The following is a 21979-nucleotide window of genomic DNA, read 5'->3' as shown; positions in this document are numbered from 1 at the left end:
TCGTGACCTTGGGCAGGCTGCTCCTTCTTGCCTTTGCACTCTTCTCTTCCTCTGAAAAATGGGTTTACTATCCCCTACCTCACATTGCTGCGAGGATTAAATACAAGTACGTGGTATGTGGCACGTGGTTAGTGCTGCAAGCCTGTTCCCACGCTTCCCCTTGCAAACTTGCCATTATTTCTATAAAGGTCCACCACCACCAGGCACGGACCCGCAGCAGGACAGAAGCAGCGCAGCACAAGTGAATACTGATGATGCAAGCCTCTCAGCCGCAGATGATGTTTTGTATTTTTCTAATTTTATGTTTAGGTCATCTCTATACTCAACGCAGGGCTTGAACTCAGGACCCTGAGATCAAGGGTCACACGCTCTATCAACGGAGTCACCCTGGTGCCCCACAAATGACGTTTTAATTTGTTGGAGGAAAGGATACTGGAGAGCAAGGTAAGTACACTTTCTCTAATCTTCCTGCTTTCTCTTCTGACTCGCTTCTCGGCCTAAGACTGGAAGTCACAACAGATAAAGAACACCAGTGTTCCATGTCTCTGGACATGCAAGGTCCATGGCGAAGCCCCATCGAATCTTCCCAGGGGCACCACTTTTGCCTGTTTCTAAAATATTTCCACTACAAAGAATATACTCTTATTTTTTAAAAAATATCTAAACCTTTCCAAATTAAAAAACTCAGCTGTTGTCCTAAATGTCTTTGATTTAACTAGAAAACAGAAAACCATATATCCAATCACTGTCTATTTTTGTTTAAGTGGGGTGGGAAGGGGCAGAGGAAGAGTGAGAGAGAGAATCTTAAGCAGGCTCCGTGCCCAGAGTGGAGCCCGACCTGGGGCTTGATCCCAGGACCCTGAGATCATGACAAGAGTCTAAATCAAGAGTCAGGTGTGTAGCCAACTGAGCCACCCAGGTGCCCCCAATTACTGTCTTTTAAGTGATTCCCCCAGTCCCCATCCCCAGATGAAGTGTCCCGACGCCCAGCAAGCCAGCTCTCCCTCTCTCCCGCACGTGGCCCCGCACGTGGCCCCTTTCGTGGTCAGCCCTCGCCTCACGTGTCCATCCCACGTGACTCGCACTCCACCATCTCATCCTCTTTCAGGGATGCTGTTAAGAGATGCTTTCAACCTTTGTGCCTTTTTTCTTCAATTTTTTTCTTCTACATCTTCACATCCCTCTTTTCCCCAGCGATCAGATGTACACAGGTGAGTGCAGGATGGAAATGCATACCCCAAGGCTCTCCAAAGTCACCCACGGTACTTCTCGCACCTCATCTGGGGCAGGGGTCAGAGGACTTGCAAACGAGTTCTTACCTGATTGGGGCTGTCAGAGCAACACGGTTTTAAGATATAGCAAAAACACACTTTCTACTTGGCAAAACTATTTTTGTATTTCAAACTCATTTGGGACGTCAGATTCAGGTATTTGCCCTTTTGAGAAGAACACATTATCTAAGCTATTAAATGAGAAAAAAGAAAGAAAAATGAGAAAAAAGAAAAATTCTGATTGCAGTAGGGACTGCAATCAGAATTATCTCCAACAGTGGCAAAATGGAAAAAGAAAGCACACCCTCCAACTCACAGGGTATTAATAGCTCAGTGCGATCCTTGTGGACATAAAGCAATGGCTTCCATCTTTCAGGAAAGGAGTAACTAGAAAAAAGGGGACTTTATAGACTTTCTCTCCTTGGAAATTGGTTATGGGTCAAGAATGACCAAATACTGTGCAGTAAGACATAACTAATTTATGTTATCAAAGCTATAAATGTATATTACTTATCTAAAATTTCTAAAGTGCTTATACACGTCTTGCCTGACGTTTTTCTCATTTTGATTTACGACTGGGGCTTCAAAGCCTGGAATTTAAAAGACTTGGCTTAAACCATTATTGAACTTGTGATACTCAACTCGGAACAAGTACCCCAAATGAAACCTCTTCTGTACAAAGTGCTTAAGCAAAACAAGTTAGAATTTCCATGGAAACAGCCTAGAATTCTTGAAGAAGAGAGGACAAAAGCAAGCATGAAAATGCATTTATTTATTTTTTGGTTCCTCTTCACCTCTGCCCCTCCAAACCTCAGGCTGTCATCTTAATGAACGTTCTCAAGCCTCAGAGGGAATTAAGAAGAACAATATTTGACAGGAGTGAGGAAGGAGCTAAATATAACTCCCCTGTGAGAGAAATGTATTCCAGAATCTTCTCTTTTCCCCTTCCTTCCCCTCTCTGGGCAATCTTGCCATCTTCCAGTGTTATTTTTGTGCCGTTCCTATTGCACAGCAATTTTAGCTGTTACTTGGTTGGGACCAAATGAAGATAACATCCTGAGATACGGTTTTGTCCTCCTTTGGAAGGGTCACTCCATATGAGAAAATGACAAAGGACCAGCTTCCAAATTAATATGGTATATATTCCCTCGCTAGAATTTCCATTTGCCTAATAGTTCAGAATTTTTAGAATGTTCTCATATAATTCATTCATTTAATCAACAAGGTGAGAGGTAGACAGAGCCACTGTGTCGGACACTATCGACTCACATCTTACCAGCATGAACTGCTTCAAGATCACCCTGCTGGTAGGCAGAGGAACCGGGACTCAATTGGCTCTTTGCTTTTCAGATCCATTGGTTTCTGTACCTCCTCAAATACAACCGGCCTGCCTGACCACTGTGGACATTAGGCCGTGGTTACACTCCCCTTTTAATTAGATATTAAGAACTTTTACTTATTTATAGATATATAGCCTAGTATTAGAAAGTAAAAATCTTGCCCTCTTTCCTATTGCTAATATTGATGTTAGCATAGATCAGAAATATCCCCAGGAAAGGTACAGCCAAGGGTAGGTGGGTTTTCCATTTCCCTGAGTGTGGCTATTTTTGACAAACTTTTCCCAGAACCCTCTGACCTATTCTTCACTGATATATTAAAGTTTCATTCTAGAATTCAGCAATCAATATATGGCTTATTGAGGTCAAAAGTGACCTTTCACAAATCTGAAAAATTAAAGGTAGAATGTATCTTTTGGAGTAAAACAACCCGTGATGCACTGACTGAATTAAGTAGCTTAGAAATTATTTTGCACATCCCAAGACAGTACCTTGAAGTTGTGTAATACTCCTGCCTGGGAATAAGTTGGTCTTTATTTTTCTTTGGAAAATTAGAGACAATTAGCATTTGAGATTAAGATGGCTCTAAATAGGGTACTACTGGTCATCATAAAGAAGAAAGCATGATAGAGTCTGTTATCACAACTTTCTGCTGCTCCTAATTTTCGCAAAGGGATGGAGTTCAATAAAAGACATTGTATCACAGGTTTGGTAAATGCTAAGACTAAGGGACCGACTAACAATCCATTCTGTAATTAACGTAACATATACACTTTAAGACAATCAATATGAATTTGACAATCAGTCAAATGAATTTTGTCATCAAAATGAACTTGATGTTCTAATCCATGTTATCAGAGATTGCCACATCGATGTGCACAAAAATTTAAAAATGAACACATTCCAAAAGGTGACTTCCTTTTTGATTAGCTTTTACTGTAGGGTATGATGAGTACCACCAGTGATCATTTCAAGAGCTGACTCCGTATTTGGCTTTGGGCCAAGTCGTTGATGTATTTTAATATCTAAATAACCATGTGAGACCAGGATTACTGTCCCAATATTATAGAAATCAGTGAAAACCTCACCCCAAAGCTGGATAACAAAAATCAACCTACTCCATTCATATTGCCGGCAAGTGGTGGACTCTAACACCAAACCTCAGTTTACCCAACTCCAGCTTCGGATGGACTGGCCCCCTCTGCAGCCCACTCTTCTGAGCGACCGTTAGTTAAGCGATTTCCAGTGACATGAATAGTCCTTTAGGGTTCACTGTTGGAAGAGGACCTAGATCATTTGTTGAATGTAAGAAAGATGCTGGGTTAATAAAATTTACTTAAAAGGTATAAAAACAGGGCATCTGGGAGGCTTTCTGCTCACCCAAAATGTTACATGTAAATCATGGTCATTAAAAGGAGAAATCGTCCTACCCTTACGACAAAATTAGAAACAATCAATGCAACAGAAGTTTTTAAAAATTATATTTAATACAAGTGAATAGATTAGAAGATCTGAAATGTTATAAAGCAATATACACAATGAATAAATAATTTGCACAGGAGAGTCATGTCTACGTTACATAACACTGTCTAGTACGGGAATACTTAAAGTAAATCCAGTGATAATGGAGAAAGTCCATAAAAATGCTAACCTGTCTTCCCTTGTATGAAATTGTTCAAGTATAAAAATCCAATACAGTGTAAAATAGTATTCAATTTAGTTTAAGAATAAAAATTGCAAATATTGCAGTTTCGGAAGAAAAAAGTAAAGCAGCATTTTAAAACTGCACAAACTACGTAAGAATAGTGTCACGCTAATGAAATACCAATAAATGAGATCTACACGAGCAAAACTTAGAGAAGGAAGCATGAAACTAGCAGTATCTCTCGTTTAAAAAAAAACAAAACCTAAAAACAAAAATAAATTAAAATGTGTTAATGTAAGAGTATTCTCTTATACAGTGCACATATGAATTTAAATAAATCCAAGTCAACATCTTTCGTTGGATAGGTTAATATTTAATATGCTACATCTAGACCTACTAAATAATTTATGCCATGAGATGAATACATAATTTTACAGTGTCACATCTAAAGTTCCTTTCTTTAGAGTGCAGCATAGTAAAACTTAAAAATAAATATCTTAAATAGCATTACTATTAAGGCACAGTATAAACCACATTATCGTTAACCTTTGAAGAACTGTAATCTCAGTCACCTTGTTGTCTCGTGTACTGTGTTCACTAATAAATAGTTTTAAATATGACTCTGAAATAGATACTAAAAAGTGTAAAATTATTTAAAAAGGGAGGGGGGGGGGATAAACGTCCTTAAGACAGTTCTTAAGGGTTTAGAGTCTGCAAACTTTGCCTGCCTTTAATCGTAAGCCACGAGTCAACACAATCAATAGAAAGAGAAGGCTGTTGTAGTAAAAGCCTGATCCTAGTTCAGAATCAGAACTGCTGACACCAGCAGATACAAGTTTCCCAAAATTGAAACAGGATGGGGAGAGGGATTAGAATGTGACAAGCTCATCAAACAAGCACAAGTGATGTGTTCTTTCCAGAACTGTGTGTGTTATTGATTGTCTGTACAGCTGCTGCACCCATTAATTCCACATCACTTGCTCCACAGTCCCGCTCATCCGCAGGAGAGATGAGAAAATCGCTTTGGTGCCTGTCCACCGCTTCACCCACTGCCACGCTCCCAGCTTGATTGTTCGATGCCCATTTTTTTTTTTTTTTTGAGAGAGTAAGAACGTGATCTTCTTACCTGAAAAAGTTCTAGAGGCCGTAGTGACTGCTAAAAAAATGACAATCAGTGCTTTCACCATTGTGTGTGTGTGTGTATGTATGTGTGTGTTTTAAATCTGCTTTTAAAGTCATTCAAGCTACATATTGCTCGCTCTGTATTCCCTGGTTCGACTAGATTCAAAGAGCATCCCCTAACTTGTAAAAGGCAGTTTGCTTCCCTGATACTATAAAAAGAGCAAAAAATAAAAACCCCGTGTTCAAAGTGAAGTTCCACGGTTTCCTCCCACTTTCCTCGACTCAGGCTCTCTTTGGGATCGATTTCCAAAACGGCGCCCACTCCCCTCTCTCTCTCATCTACGACACTACTGGAGTATAAAAAAAAAGAAGAAGAAGAAGAAGAATTCTGCTTCACGAGAGCATAGCTTTGCTTTTTTTTTTTTTTTTTGCTTTTTTTTTTTTTTTTGCTTTTTTTAGTCCCTCCTGAAAAGCTGTGAGGTCGACGTTCCCTCGCCTCACCTACGACACACCGGGCAACGGTGGGGGGCGGGGGGCGGGGAGGGGACACGAGCCGGCCCCGCTCGCGCTCGCGGGGCCGCGCTACTGCATGCGGTCGGTCTGCAGCTGCTGCGGCTGGTACTGGCCGAAGGCGGCGGCGGCGGCGGCGGCCGCGGCGGCGGCGGCGGCCGTCCCGGGGGCGGCGGCGGTGATTGGCTGCTGCACGGCGTAGCCGTAGCCCCCCGCGGTGACGTAGCCGGCGGCGGCCGGGGAGGCGGCGTACGGGTACTGGTCGTAGGCGGCGGCGGCGGCGGCGGCGGCGGCGGCCGCCGAGTACTGGGCGTAGGCGGCGCCCGTGTAGTCGATGTACGGGGTGGTGGAGGCGGCGGCGGCCGTGGGCTGCACGTGCGGGATGACCACGCCGGGCTGCACGAACGCCTGCGGGTACACGTAGTGGGCGGGGATCCTGCGGAGGAACGGGACCGCGGGTCAGGCGCCGCCGGCCTCCCGCCCGCAGCGCGGCGCGTCCGGAGATCAGACAGACTCAAATTTAGTGGTTATTACGAGCATAGGGTTGCCACAATATCTCCCGGCCCGGGGGTCCGCCCGAGGGCTCCGGCGGTAGCCGGCCTCGCGGGGCGCCCCGAAAGGAACTGAGCGAACAGAAACTGGGGGGATGGTGGGGGGACGGGGGTGCCCCTCCCTGCTGGAGGTCGGATTTAGGATCGGTCAAGAGCACCGGCGCTGATCGTTCAGCAGAAGTTTGGCGAACCGGTTGCAGGTTCGGGAGGGCTGCGCACCGGAGAGGTGGTGGATAGATACATGCTTAATTGATTTTTGAGGCTTTTGGAAAATTCTGCAGCGAGTTCGTAAAACTGTGCAGCAAAGAGGAAAAAAAAAATGCTCAGCGATGAATAGGATAGGAGAGGACTCCAAAGGTAATCTGTGATCATTCAATTCGGGGAGGGGTGGGGGCAGAGGGGAGGGGGTTGGCCGATTTCCCAAAACTGAAATAAATTTTCCCACAAAATCCGTATGTTTATTATCATGGCAACCCTACTTGAAATTGCTTGGCAGACTCAGCACACATTAATCTCTCTGCAACCTCAGTCACCCTTATTAAAAATAATGATGATAAAAGAAGCAGGCGACAAAATAAAAAAAAAAAAAGGAGTTTAAAAGTTCACAAGTGTGGTAAACACAGCAGAATCACACTTCTCAAACGAACTGTAGTGCAGCTCACTCTATCACAAGAGGCTGTTGTGGGAAGCTACAGAAATGCTATTAACATTCATGGCAGTGATTCCCAAAGAGATGTGCAGCACGCTTTTTGCCTTTCTTTTCTTTCTTTCTCTCCATAAAATTCGTAAGGACACAAGGGTCAACCAAACCTGTTTGACTATCAGGCACCTGAAGGTCAGCCAGCTTGTTTATCTCTATGCAAGACAGACAGAAGGGGTTTTGGGGAAATGATGAGGTTGAGGGAAAAGGTAGGAATAGGAATAGCTCTAAAATTCATATAAACTTAAAAGGTTTACATAACAAAATGAGTAAGGAAACATTTTTTTTTTTTGCACAAATACTAACTCTTGTTATATCCTCCTAATCAACAAGCAGATCAGCATGTTTGTTTTAAATCTGCCCTACTCACAGATTTTTAATACATATCAATTGTATTATGTATTATCCTGTAAAAGTTCAAGAAGCAACATCAAATACCTTTATAAATTACACATTCAGAGATCACATACAAGACACATTCCAAGGACCTTACTTAAAAGTTAATTTTGTTAAAATAAAAATCACAAGAGGTATTTAAATAAAAACCATGCATTTCAATTCTCACTCTTGCGATTCATTACTGCCCCTTTTAAACGCTACCATGACTATCTGATTTATTTTCATCTTTCTTTAAAGCAATCTCCATCAGAACCCCCTATATTTCTAAAAATATGACACTCTAATGCCATCTGGTTGTTGGCAAAGCCAGCTTAACAGGAAGTACAAGCAACAAGTAACGATCCTTATTTTAAAGAATTTTAAAGAACTCAAGACCGAAAACTTCACATTCAGATTTCTGAAAACACAGATTTTTGCTTTGCCTTTTCAGAGTTTCACAGAAAGTCCTTATTAACCAACACCCATGGAAAAGATGAATTTATCACAGAGGGTGGTGAACTTTGACCCCAATGATAAAAATACACTCAATTTTACTAGACTTGTAGATCTTTCCCAGTGCCAGGAGAAAAGACGTCATCAAGTGTTTCTGAGGACACTTAGAGATGTTCTTAGCTACTTGTCAGAAACCAGACGCACGGTCATACACACACTCCAGACTTTTTTCTCTAGGTCAGGTGACTGACTCACTCACAGCGACAGGTGTGGCTTTATGAAACCCGGTCCCCGGAGGCCACCGGGTCCGCAATGTGCAGACGCGGCAAGAGAGCCTCCACTCAGGGCAGTTTACACGTGGTGATGGACAGCAGGGGCTGCAGCTGGGCTATTTTTGATCCTGTCATGCGACAAGGGTTTCCAGCGGGCAAAATGTCTTTATAAGGCCAAAGTAAAACATCTATCAGTTGCGAAGTCCAGCCAGAATGAATCTCCCTGATACGGAAACGTTAACCCCTGTACTCCCAAAGTTCTAAGGACCATGGGATGGTTACCAGGTTATCTTTGAATGAAGGCTGGTAACTGAAAGTGTAGCCTATAAAAAGGCAGGATGAAGTCTGTGTGTGTGTGTGTGTGTGTGTGTGTGTGTGTGTGTGTGGAATGCACTGGAAGATAGGGAGGCCTGCTTATAGGACTCTTGTCTCTGCACTGATTTTACATTAATAGTTTTCATTTGATAATGCCAACCAATGAGAGTGCAGAGTTCCCTGGCATATCAGAACCCTACACGAAGTCTGGCAAGGGTTAGGAATATGATTGGAAGGCACAGGAAACCCCAGCAGCGTTAGAGGCTCGGGGAAAGGAAGAGTCCAGAAGACCCCGGACAACCTAAAATACCTCGGTTTGGGAAGGAAAGCAGGAAAGGACCAAAGGCTAGGGTGTTGCCTCAGAAGGCATTCTTGCATTAGGAGGTCTCTGACTAGTTTAAGGAGCCCCTGAAGTCAATCTGGGAATCTGTCCCCCCATGAGATACCTAGCAGTGTCCCCTCCCTCAATCACACACTGGGCATACCTCGAGGTTACAAAAGCACAGGAACAAGGCAGATACCTTGGGCAACTGTCGAAGAACACTGACTACATTTTTTCCTTTTCTTTTTTCTGACGTCTCTTTGCGACTTTTGACACCCTAACTGGTTTCCTCTTCCAGTCGATCACCAGACTGCTGGCAAAGTCTTCATTTTGTTCGCCTGTTTAGTAACCTGTGGCCCCACTGGCATACTAGGCCTTTAATGCTTCTGGCTCCAAAACATTCCTTCCAGCACCTTTCCACCTTTCCTCGAACCCAGGTCAGCTGGACTCCTCTGCGCTCCCTGGACAAGCCACATGTTTCCAGATCTTTAGGTTTTTGCTCATGCTGTCCTCTGCCAGGGAAGCCAATCCTCATTCCATGTATACTTGTTAAAATCCAAATCCTATCCACCTAGCTCTAGCACTCACTATCTACAGAGGCTTCAGGAGTTTGGATCACATTCTGATTTCACATTTCTCATATGTGACATGAACCCAGTATTTCCAATCCTGAATTGCTGTGCATTAAATAACATTATCTATGCACGGAGCCCACAATGATGAATCAAGTAGGCACTCAATGCAAAAGAACCTTATCTTCCACCATCCTTTAAAAATCTAGGTCAGCTTCTACCTCTTTCAGGAAGACTTCTTGGGTCCCACGAACCTGATGTCTCTTCTCCCTGTCTGAAGCCACAACCCTTCTGGGGGCCCTCAGTTTCCTTACTAGATAACAGGGGGGAACGGAATTGTGTCTTTCTGGCTATAACTTGACGGAGGAAAGAACATGGCTTTTGAGGTCAGGGAAACCATGATTCTGAACCTAGCACTAAACTCTATTCCTTACTAGCCCTGTGGCAAGTTAATTAACCTCTCTGTATCTGTTTTGTCACCCCTGGAAAGGACATTCACAGGCTGACAAGAACAGCCTGAGTCAAAGACGTATTGTGAGAATTACATGATTTATGTAAATCTCTTACTAGTACCGTGCGTGTAGGAGAGGTTCACTTAATGTTACTGCCCCTCCTGCCCCCTTAGCGAATAGTAGAGTATCTAGTACAATATTAACAGAACTAGCATAAAACTGAGCACTTAAGGGGCATCTGGGTGGCTCAGTCAGTTAGGCTTCTGCCTTCAGCTCAGGTCATGATCTACAGGTCCTGAGATCAAGCCCTGCATTGGGTTCCACACTCGGCCAGGAGTCTGCTTCCCCCTCCCGTTCTGCCCCTCCCCACCCCTCGCTCTCTCTCTCTCTCTGTCTCAAATAAATAAATAAAATCTTCAAACCCCTCCCCCCCACAGAAACCCTGACCACTTAAAGGTATACTGAATAAACATTTAAGGGTATTTCAACCTGATCTAAACCAGCCTCGAATTTTCTACTCACAGATGCACAGTCTTTCCTCTCTAAGGTTTCAATGAGAAAATGCTTCTTGCAAACAAAATATTTCTAAGACCTTGCTTAGCAAATGCGCCAGTATCTATACACCTGCCCACTGTGTTACATCAGAAATTCCTTCAAGCGAAGATTTTCTCTTGAAAAGCCCAGAATCATCTGGGGGCCAATGAAGCACCACATAAAAGAAAAAAATTAGTTCAGTTACTACAATTTCAAACCAATCAAGTAAGATTAAAAATTCTCAAGCTTCTTTCCAGGCCTAAAATAAGAATGTGTGGCATTCCAACAGAATTGAGGATGACCAGGTGTGATCTGTTAGGTACAGACTCTGGGAATTAGAGCAGTGTTAAAAACCCCTTAAAAAAAGAAAAGAGAAGGTTCACTTGGTCCACCTGGAATGCTATCTATTTCTAATAAGAATTTCAAGTTCAAACAATTTAGGCAAACAGTAATAATCACCATCCTTTATAAAGACAGCTTAAGATTAGCAGGGATGAACAATAAAGTTACTATCAAAGCATGCTTGATTTAAAATTTCCATAGGACATTTTATTCTCGTCATTCTTATTTTCCTCGTGATACTTTCTTTCTCAACGATCTATGCAGACTACGACAGCCAGTCCAAATTTCTATGTCGAGCTCTCCATATCCTCAATAAACAGTCTGGTGTCTCCATGCCCTAAACCTTTCCTCTTCTCTGTCTTCGCTTATGCTCAACTCACCCCTTAGCCCTCCTTACCTATCCAGGACATAGCACTGGTCCAAGACTAGTTCAAGTTCCATGAAGCCTTGTCCAACCTCTCCAATTAATTCACCTGTTTTCTGGCTATTCTGAATTCTTTTTTTTGTCCTAAATACCAAGTATCTTAGCAATTAATCGTTCTTGACTGGTGTGTATTAGTTTGGCAGTCTCTTTATTTTGTATCATCTACTCAGCACAGCAGAACATTAACACATGCTAATACCTGTTGATCGATTTAGCTGTGTAACTGTTTCAAGATTATGGTGAGATCATGACTAAGTTCATCACCACTTGTTAGGATGTATGTTCTCCTCCCCAATCCCACTTTCCACATAGTCTAGACCAACGAGGAGAGATCTACAGACGTAAATGGACCCATCAACCCACCATTTGTTGTGAGTACACAGGGTGGCTGGGATAGGGCGCTGAGATAGCTATGGAGATATGAAGCTCCTTTCTAATCATATTGGACAGAATACTCTTCCATGGTTTAAAAAAGTAAGAGTTGGTGGTAAGGTGAGGAACCCCTATGTTAAAGGGAGAGTTTTAAGAAGGTATCCATGGGGGCGCCTGGGTGGCTCAGTGGGTTGAGCCTCTGCCTTCGGCTCAGGTCATGATCTCAAGGTCCTGGGATGGAGCCCCACATCGAGCTCCCCACTCGGCAGGGAGCCTGCTTCCCTCTCTCTCTCCCCGTCTGCCTCTCTGCCTACTTGTGATCTCTCTTTCTGTGTCAAATAACTATATAAAATCTTAAAAAAAAAAAAAAAAGGAAGGTATTCATGGAAAACAACTTGACCCTTCCAAGTCAAATGATTATTACTCTATCCTTGGAGACACATCAGGCGGATATCTGTCTGTCTGTCTGTCTATCTAGAATCTGACCTTCTCAGGTTACACAGATGTTTAGGTGCTAAGCTAGAGAAGAAAATATACCTGAGGATAAAACACTTCTCGGGGCACCTGGGTGGCTCAGTGGGTTAAGCCGCTGCCTTCGGCTCAGGTCATGATCTCAGGGTCCTGGGATCGAGTCCCGCATCGGGCTCTCTGCTCAGCAGGGAGCCTGCTTCCCCCCTCTCTCTGCCTGCCTCTCCATCTACTTGTGATTTCTCTCTATCTAATAAATACATAAAATCTTTAAAAAAAAAAACACTTCTTGAACAATTAGAATATTTAAAAAGGGAGCTGAAACCTCTAAAACTGGAGTTCTAGCAATGTCATTCAGGTAGAATGCAGCTCAAACAGACTCTAAGGGGTCAGAGTAAATTTAGGTGGTAGGGATCACCCACTTACGGTGTCCAAACAGAAGGGAAAAAAAGGCACTCAGAGGAGGAAAGCTGGCATCACAGAGCCCAAAGGCAACAAAAAGATGAGCAGCCTTTTCATCTGAGTTAGGTCTGAAAGGTGGAAGTTAGTACCACTCGACTCCAAAAACTGGCTAGTGTCAGTGAAATCTGATGAGTGTTTGTTGAATCTTTAAATGAGAAGGCCTAAAAGTGGATACACATTGCCAAAGAAAGAGCCCCATTCCCAGAAAACTCCCCAGTAAAACAGAAACTTAGGACATGCAAGCAATGAAATCTGTATTCTCACAGAGGGAAATCACACCATTTAGCACTCACTACAAAAATTTGGTTAAGTGGAAGTCACAGGCTACAGCTTAAAAGCAAGGAAAAAAAAAAAGGCCCTTTGCTTCCCATGGCAAAGTCAAAAGTCAACACTCCTCAACACCACCACCAACATCAAAAACACAAAGAGCCCCTTCCCCGAGGAAAAGAAAACACTTTCACTACAGCTCTTTTCAATTAAGTAAAAAGCACACAGTTTAGCTATCAACACCACTTCATTACTGTAATAAATAAAAATAAAGCACACGGAGGTCTATTGACTATTGTGAAAAATAAAACAACAACACCCACATCCATGCATCGTTAATCACCATCTGAGCTTGTGTGTCTGAGTCTACTGGTTACAGAGTTTAATTCCAAACAGAACTATTCCACCTCTTACATCGTATCCTTCTGATCAGTTAGCTTAACTGAATACGAGCCCTGTCAGGTTAGAAAGAGATAAATAACATTGAGTCAAGTTGAACAGTAATCACGGTGCTGGGACACAATCGTCTCGTTCACAAGTCATACCTGGTAGTTTTGTTTTGTTTTGTTTTGTTAATCATAAGCTCAAAATGTGTCTGGTTTGGAGGCTGCAAACTTGGTCAGAAACTTGACTCATCTAAAAATATTTATATTATCAGCATCAAAAAGGTACAAACGTTTATAAATATGTATCACAAGGAACATTCTGTGACACGATGATCTTGTCTGCATGTAACAAGGCAGGTTAACAGATGCCTATGGAAACTTAGGAGGGCATGATGAGTTGACTTACCCAAAAGGTCTTTGTATGAGGGCTGGATGAAGCTGTTGAACACCGAAGGCAAAACCTAGCAATAAAACATACCACATTCTCTATTTGTGCATGGTTAGGCATGCATTACTCCTACATATAAAATGCAATCACAACTTTCACTTAGAGAAGATCACCATTCTTTTGAGGCCTTATAATTATAAACATCATATATAAAAATATTATATATATTACAAATGTATATATATTTAAAAGTTCTTTTTACTAATGGTATCATGGACCCAAGTAAAAATTTTAATAAGCTACAGGTGGATACTAAAAATTCTGCAAAGTTTGACAGTCCCACAAGAAGACCCTTAGAAAATCAGACCAGGGAAAAATTCTTATGGAATGAAACCAGGAACAACAGGACTTGATAATGAAGTTACATGTCACAAGTATTCCTGCAGTTCTGAATCACGATCTATAAAAAGTTTTTGTAATTTAGAACATGCTGGACAATGCTTTGGAAGATTATGGGTTTTACAGATTATGGTATTAAAAAATTCACAAAAACAAAGTCTCCTTTTTGGGATCGCACACACACAAACACAAGTTGTTGGTCTGTTTGTTTCTTTTTTTAACAGAAGTGTTTTAATGTTCATGAATGTGGGCATATGTGCTCACTTTCTTGACAATCGAGTTCCCCAGTAAATGCATTTTACTAGGATGGAAGTGTCAACCATCCCAAAATTTCAGATGGCAACCCTTGAGTAAAGAGGGAAATAACTTAACAAAACCAAGTTGCTCACCCAAGAAAAAGATTCCCATTTGCTCAACAGTCAACTCTTATTTGTGCTAATGGCAAGGGCAGTGTTGTAAATAATCCAAAAGGTCAAATTTTCACATAGATAAAAGCCTGCTTCCCTTTTGACTACTTGGGAGTAAAACATTTCCCATCTCTACATGTCAGTTTCTTTATCTGTTACAGGAGGACCCAGGCATACCTGAAATCTCCCCCATTTTCTTTAACTACTAAGTAGTCTGTGGTTTAGTATTAAAGCTTTACCATCCAGACCCCATCCCCTACCCCCTACCCCCTACCCCCAGGCTTCTCCTGGTCAGAGCTCAAGTTGGATTGCCGCTCTGAGGACAGGGCCATGGTGGTAGAAAGAGAGACAACAGTATGTAGGGAAGTATAACCAGTGGGAGGTGACACATTGAGCCCACATAATCCACATGTGAATGATCTACAAGTGGCTAAAAACTGGACAATAAAAGAGTAGACTGTGACTGTATGTCATACCTGAAACAGATGAGTCAAGCCTAAGTCTGGGTGGGTACAAACTGTCCAGACCCCCAAGATCTACTTTTGCACATAGGTACATTTCAAGTCCTGCAAGAGCCGGTGACAACGCTCATTTAATGTGTTGGTTAGAATAACCAGCCTGGTTCAACTTTACTAAACATCTACAGTGTCTTCTGAATCAGGGATTCCTTCTATTCAGAAGCTGGGATGTGGGGGGAGGGGTCTCAAGTTGGGGGGTGGGTGGGTAGGAGGAACATTTCTCACCTGGTTGCATGATCCTTGGTTTTGCGCCCAAGTATGCCAGATTCACATTGGCTTTCCTGCCATCAATGATGGGGTTCGGGTCCTTGCAGGCTCTCTCAGCAGCAGCTCGGTCAGCCATGGTGACCTTAGCAACATACACACACACACAGACATACGTACAAAGCTCTAAGTCAACCCCCCCGAAGGAAACCCAAGAATCACCCTGGAGAAGTCATTCACGAGAAAACTAAGGGGGTTCTTAAACTTTTCCTCTTTCCTTTTCTTTCTTCCTTGTTTTTTTTTTTTTTTTCCTGGAACTTACTCCTGGATCCCCCACCAAAAAAAAAGAAAAGAAAAGAAAAGAAAAAACCCAGAGAGGAAGAAAGAAACAACCCCCTCCCCATACTTCAAAAGTCTTCAGGGCGCTAGTAGGGCCTAGCAGGGAGTCGGAAGCCTGAATTCCGTCTTGGAACTCTAGATCCTCCCGCCCCCGACCGCCTCCCACCCCCCAGGTCCCTACCCAGCCTAAGAGGCACCGTTTGCTTTAAAGAAAAGTCCAGCCTCACATCCGCCCCGTGCTCCCAACCACCAGCAAGCACTCCCTAACGACAATAGCTATTGTCCTACTCTGGAGCTCCCGGCTCTCCGGCAGCTGAATTTGCACGCTTAAATCCCCAGGAGGCTTAATATGCTCTCTTTCAGTTCAGCAAAGAGCCAGAGGATCATCTTTTTTAAAGAATCCATCTTTGCAATTAAAAAAAAAAAAAAAGTGGGGAGATGGCATAAGGAGTAGAGCCCTAGACCTCCTGGGGTGTCCCCTCCCCGCCCCAGCCAGAACGCCTGAAGACAACACGCATTTTTACAAAGCAACAGCGCGCTTAACCACCGGCCTCCCACCCCGGAGTGCGATTCCGAGGGGCTGCGGCCCCTCCCTCCCAGCCCTGCGCACCCGCAAATCCAGCAGCGGTTAGTGCTCTCCTTCCACCCCCGCTCCGCCTGTCCCCCCGACACCGCAGGGCGCTGGGACCCCTCGAAACCCCGCGAGGGAGCAGCCGGCCCTCCCTTCCCCAGCTCCGCCGCGCGCAAACTTTCAGTTCAGCCGGGAGCAAAGGGGCAGCGCCGCCCCCGTCCGCGGGGTTCCTCACATTGTCACGCCGAGCCCCCCACTGCAAACCCTGACCCCCGAGGCCCTGCGCCGCCCCGAGCCTCCCCGCCCCCCGCAGTCCTCGGTCTCCCCGCCGCCCTTTGTCGCCCCCACCTCCCCCTCCCCAACCCCACCCCAGCCCCCCGCCGCGCAACTTACAAATCCGTAGCCCCGGGACTTGCCCGTCTGCCGGTCGGTGATGACCACCGCCTCCTCGATCTCGCCGAAGACCTCGAAGTACTTGCGCAGGCTGGCGTCGGTGGTGTGGTAGGGCAGCCCCCCGACGAAGATCTTGGTGTACGTCGTGTCCTTCTGGGTCGTGTGCATCTTCGCGCCCGCTCCGCGGCTCGGGCTCCGGCTGCGGCTGCGGCTGCGGCTCGGGCAGCGGCTGCGCCTCCTCCTCCGGCTCCGCGTCTCCCGCACCCTTTCGCGGCCGCCGGGGGCCAAGGGCGAGCGCGGGGGCGAGGGCGGCGGCGCGGCGGGGGCGAGCGGCCGGGGGCGGCCGAGGGCGCGGGGCGCGCGGCTTCCGAAGTCGCCAGCAGCCCCGGAGACTTGACTTCTCTCTCTCCTCCCGCCCCCCCTGCCGGTCACGGTACAAATTCTCCGGATCGTCTGGGTTAGGATCCTGCTCTATAGAATGTGCAAGCGGTTTCCACTCACCCGGCTGGGAGGCCAAAAACGAAAAGAGAGGGTGGTCCTCGAGCGGAGAAGCGGGCGCGTTTAGAGGTAGATTTTTTTTCTTTCTTGGAAATTAGGTAGGTGTCTTGGGTGGGGCGTGGGTAGGGTCGGCGGTGAGCGCGTCCGGGCGCGGAGGTGGGCGGGCGGGGGGCGCGGCGGCGGGGCCGGGGGTGGGGGACTCCGCGCCGCTGGGGCTCCGGTTCTGTCCCTCCCGCCGCGGAAGCTGGAAGACAAGTGGCTAGGACGGCTCTCCACCTCCCTGCTCCCTTCCCCCGCGGGCCGGGGGTCGGCGCCCGGCTGGGGAGGGGGCGGGCCGGACGCCTGCGATTGGCCGCGGCCGCACCTGGGGTGCCCGGCGCCGCCGCCCCCCAGCTGTTCGGAACAGCTGCTTCTCTCCCGGCGCGGCGCTGGGCCGCGGGGCTCGGGCCCTGGAGCCGGCGCTGGGGCAGGGCTGGGGATGGCCCGAGGCGGCCTTGCTCTCGGCGTCGCCTGCTTTCTAACCCGTCCAAGTCCTGGGGACTCGGCGCGGTCCTAGCCGGGACCCGGAGCGCACACACTGCGTCCGGAGGGAGCTGCGTCGCTTTTCCAAAACGGCGACGCGAGCTCTTTGCGCGCGGCCACGGTGACAGGGCCGGCGACCCGGACTGACGAGCTGGGGGCCGGGAGGCCTGGGGCGGTTCGTGAAAAGGCCAGTTCCTTGCCGGGCGGGGAGAGCCGAGCCGCGGAACCCGGGTCTGATAGTCTGGGGTGTGGAGAGTGAGTAGGAGGGTCCCCAACCTTCCTTGTCCCCCACAGAGCCAGTGCTGGAGAGAACCGGCGAGGCAGAGCCAGAAGGGGGTAAAAAATACAGGTTAGGGCTGGGGTGTGCTGGAGAAAACCATTAGCTTGAATTGCTCACGGCCCCAGCCAAGCCAAGTAACCGTAGACACCGCCTTCTATTTCAGAGGACCATAAATTAGTACTTTAGCCCCTGCAGTTAACCAAATTTGTGTTTCCTCCCTACTCACTCCTCCCTAACTATTCGGGGAGATTTGGTACCTATTTCTCATTATAAATCTTTTTTTTTTTTTTCTTTCCCGAAGCATTTCCTTTCTTTTGAATTGCAAGACTGTTTAGTGACTCGACCTCAACTGTTTTACTAGGATGTACTGTAATTGTAAAAAGGGTGATTTTGGAAATCGACTTGTTACATAACCACTGGTTTCTAGCAGACCTTTAAAGCCTTTGTAGAAAATGCAGACTTGAGTGCAACCCCTATATATTTATTTTTTTTAATATCAGCTTTTTGCAACTTCTTTTTATCAAGAGTACATTCAATTAAGCATAAAATCCTTGTCCTATCTGAGGTTTGGAAGAAGGTATTTAATGTGAGCAGAATGTCCCCCCCCCCCACCCCCTCCTTTTGGAGCATGAATTGCTTTTAAGTCTTTTCCATCAGGAGCCTCTGCTGAAGTCCATACATTAGTTGCCCCTGGGCGGCACCATTTATTCCCTTTAAAGCAGGTCAGTATGTTAACCTATTAGAGAAGCACATATTTGTGTTTCTGTTTCCAGGGCACCTTTGCAGTCAGCCCAGAAGGATGAGATACATTGCACTTGCCGAAGGGAACGGGAACGCACATATCCTCGAGCTTTTCACCTTGTTGCCTTCTGCATGAAGTTGGCCTTTTGGGGTCGTGAGTTCCTTTAAGTTTGAACCCCCAGTGGCTGATATGGAGAAGTGAAAAATCTAAAGGTTTTTGGAGAATTTTTTAAAAATCCAATTGAAGAAAAACAAGGTACTTTACAGGCATATGAGAGCCAGAAAGGGAAATTTTAAATAGCACTCTCTCCTATTGCTTAAGCAGAGTACGTTTCAAAGGGACTCTGTGTACTGGTGTGATGAAAGGTAATTTTTAAAACTTAGAGAAACAAAGCAGCCTATGAAACAAAGGAGGCATGTTTTTTAATATTCAACATCCATCTTGCTGGGTCACTGAAGAATTACTGTAGTTAGGATGAGGCTCAGGCAAAAACTCTTTTGTGAGGGAGAAGCTATTACAGAGAAGCCTGGGGGAGAAGAGTGACGTTGGCAATTTCACCTCTCTTCCCACCTGGATGAGGAGCCCACCCCGGAGGGAACTGTGATGATATCAGAGATGAAGGATGTCTGGGAATGTAGCCAGCAGCTTGGATATTCACTAAGGAAAGTGGTGAGATCTACAAGGAAATTCTGATCCCAGGTCGGGATCACCGTGACATAGAACTCGGCTTCTGGAAACAAGATGCTTCCCTGCTGTAGTCCCAGAGAAAAGAATTCAGACCTCCTCCCTGTACCCCCTGCAGCCCCTGACTGGTGTGTTTTTATTCTTCCAACTGAGCAGTAAATATCTGATTGCTTGGTTTGAAACTTTGTTCATTCCGTATGAAATGATGCCTGAGTAGTCCCGATTTTGAATTCCACAGATAATTAAAACATTACTAATCATTTGGTGTTATGTGATTGACGGAGAACAAAGGTGAGGAGGAAGAGAGATTCCTTATTTTCCATATTTAAATAGAAGCCATAATTCCTACCCCCATCAGCCTGGCAAACCACGGAGCGCCCCCCACAGGCAGGCACTGGGCTAGAGCGAGGCATTGTTGAAAACTGGGTTTTTGTTCTCCATCCCCACAAAGGTGGGTTCAGTTACAAGGGCCAGGACCATTCTTAGTGGATTTGTGAACCTGAGCCATCAGACCATGTAGCCTTGGGGCTGTAAAAATCTTCCTGAATTCAAACGTTCAAGGTTATTAAGTACCAAATATTTCTGTATAATTACCCATTACAAAGTCAAGTTTGAAAAACAATACTTGAGTAATCCTTTTGCTTTCTCAGCTGCTCTTGGCAGAGAAGAACACTTGTATATTCACAGACCTTGTGCAATCTGATGTGTACTTCTTTGGAAAGAAAGAACCATAAAATACTTTAAAAGTTATAAATAGGTTCCAAGCTTGTCATATCCAAATTAGTACATATGGATGGCCTGAATCTTTTCCTACTCCATGGCAAGATCGATATTATTTTATTACTCACAGTAAATTATTATCCACTCTGTTCAGACTCTTTATTTGGCTATTAAGGGACAGAACCAAATGGACAAGTTTTACATTCTTTTATCCACTTTCTGCTCCCCATCCCCTTAAACTAATCCTGGAAATCATCTCCAGGGCCAAGACTTATGAAGAGTTTTGAGAATAGAGAGTACTGTTTTATGAAGGTAGAGAAGCACTCTTTCCACGCATGGAGGTGTCTGCTCCAGGAATAGCACGCTTTGGATAGTAAGTCACCTGCAGGCAGGGTTGGGCTCTCGGATGTCACTGTATTTCCTGCAGGTCAGTGAGATCCTCCACATAGTTCTACCCATACAAACACTGAAGAAGTATTTACTTGCATATTGGTATGTTAAATCTATTTACCAGCAAACTTGATGGGGGAAAATACTTCTTTAAAAGATTTTATTTACTTGAAAGAGAGAGCACGTGCGTGCGTGAGCATGAACAGGGGTGAAGGGGCAGAGGGAAAAGCAGGCTCCCCAGTGGGCCCCATCCCGGAACCCCGAGATCATGACCCAAACTGACTGCAGATGCTTCACCAACTGAACTACCCAGGCATCCTGAAATACATTCTTTTTTTTTTTAATTTTTAAATTTTTAATTTTTTTATAAACATGTATTTTTATCCCCAGAGGTACAGGTCTGTGAATCGCCAGGTTTACACACTTCACAGCACTTACCATAGCACATACCCTCCCCAATGTCCATAACCCCCCCCCAAAACCCCTCCCCCCAGCAACTCTCAGTTTGTTTTGTGAGATTAAGAGTCACTTAGACTCAGATCACTCAGATCACTACGTTTGTATCTTTAGGGTAAATACCCAGTAGTACAATTGCTGGGTCGTAGGGTAGTTCTATTTTCAACATTTTGAGGAACCTCCAAGCTGTTTTCCAGAGTGGTTGCACCAGCTTGCATTCCCACCAATAGTGTAGGAGGATTCCCCTTTCTCCACATCCTCGCCAGCATCTGTCACCGAAATACATTCTGGATTAGAACTGACCACGTGCCTTGTAGTTAGGTCAGATTACTGGTTGTTTCATTTCATTTTTGTTTTGTTGTTTTGGAAAAACAAGAATACGGCTTCAGTGAGATTTTTGTGTTTTGGTCCTTTGGAAACATCTCTCTTCATTTGAGAGCCTGTGTGTGCGTTCTGATATAAAACCAACAGGTTTCCTGCCCCTTTGAGAAGTCCCACGATCATCTGTATTTCTGTTTCTCTCTGGGTGGGTTGGTAATTTTGTCTTAGTAACAGATAACAAATGTGGTAATAGGTTATGCTGCTATTTTAGTGTGCGGAAGAATTGGCAGTCAGAAACCCAGTCAGTTCAGCTCACATCCACCTCTGGGCAAATTCTATTCATGCTGCATTAAACCACATCTAAGCTGGTAAGTAAAGTGAAATGGAAATTTGTAACTTTTATTCACTCATGCTCCTTTCACATCAACATCCAGAAAACAGGAAGCAGGACAGGGTTCCTCGGAGAACAAGGGAAAGGCAAACATCAAAGTCAGAGGGACAGAAGGAGCTCACTGCCAACTTCTCACCACCAACAGTGGCCCCTGCCCTCCGGAGAAGTGGCATTAAGTGTATGCACCCTTGAAAATCCTATTATAGAAGTCTGAAAGGCAAGGCAGAGAACGCAAACATTTAAAACCCGCTCGGTGCTTCTTCCCATTTTAAATTCAGGGAGTACTTTGGCTTTAAGTCTTTAAACAGTGAGCCTCTGAATTGCCAAGTTATTTTTACGGAGTGGATGATACTCTCCAAATGTACTGAATGACTCTCTCTTGATGACAGATTCATTCTAATGATGTTGCCTGTGTGCTGAGCAGAGGACACAATGTGGTGGAAATAGCCCTGAGTCCCCAGACCTAGAGGCTAGCCCAGGCATTCTTGAGCCGTATTCGAGACCTTGTTTGGCTCCCTCCATGAAAACGTCTGAAGGCAGTTCGAAAAATCTGCAAGTCTTCCCTGAGTGGACCCCTTCTAGAATGGGGGACGCCAGTCTG

At 45.2% G+C, this 21979-nt stretch overlaps 1 protein-coding gene across 1 annotated transcript; it reads right to left on the bottom strand.

Moving 5' to 3' along the window:
• Positions 1 to 4076: 4076 nt before the first annotated feature.
• RBM24 (RNA binding motif protein 24) lies at positions 4077 to 17029 on the bottom strand. The gene is made up of 4 exons (XM_004761298.2): positions 16375 to 17029; positions 15093 to 15216; positions 13562 to 13616; positions 4077 to 6321 (listed from the first exon to the last, which is right to left on the bottom strand). Exons 1-4 carry the CDS (start codon positions 16540 to 16542, stop codon positions 5958 to 5960), a joined length of 711 nt encoding a protein of 236 aa, XP_004761355.2. The 5' UTR covers positions 16543 to 17029; the 3' UTR covers positions 4077 to 5957.
• Positions 17030 to 21979: the final 4950 nt, after the last annotated feature.

This window comes from Mustela putorius, unplaced genomic scaffold (assembly GCF_011764305.1).
Source record: "Mustela putorius furo isolate JIRA1106 unplaced genomic scaffold, ASM1176430v1.1 tig00000831_pilon_pilon_pilon, whole genome shotgun sequence".
Taxonomy (NCBI): domain Eukaryota; kingdom Metazoa; phylum Chordata; class Mammalia; order Carnivora; family Mustelidae; genus Mustela; species Mustela putorius.
The sequence above is the reverse complement of the archived record's forward strand: the minus strand, read 5'-3'. Positions and strand labels throughout refer to the sequence as shown.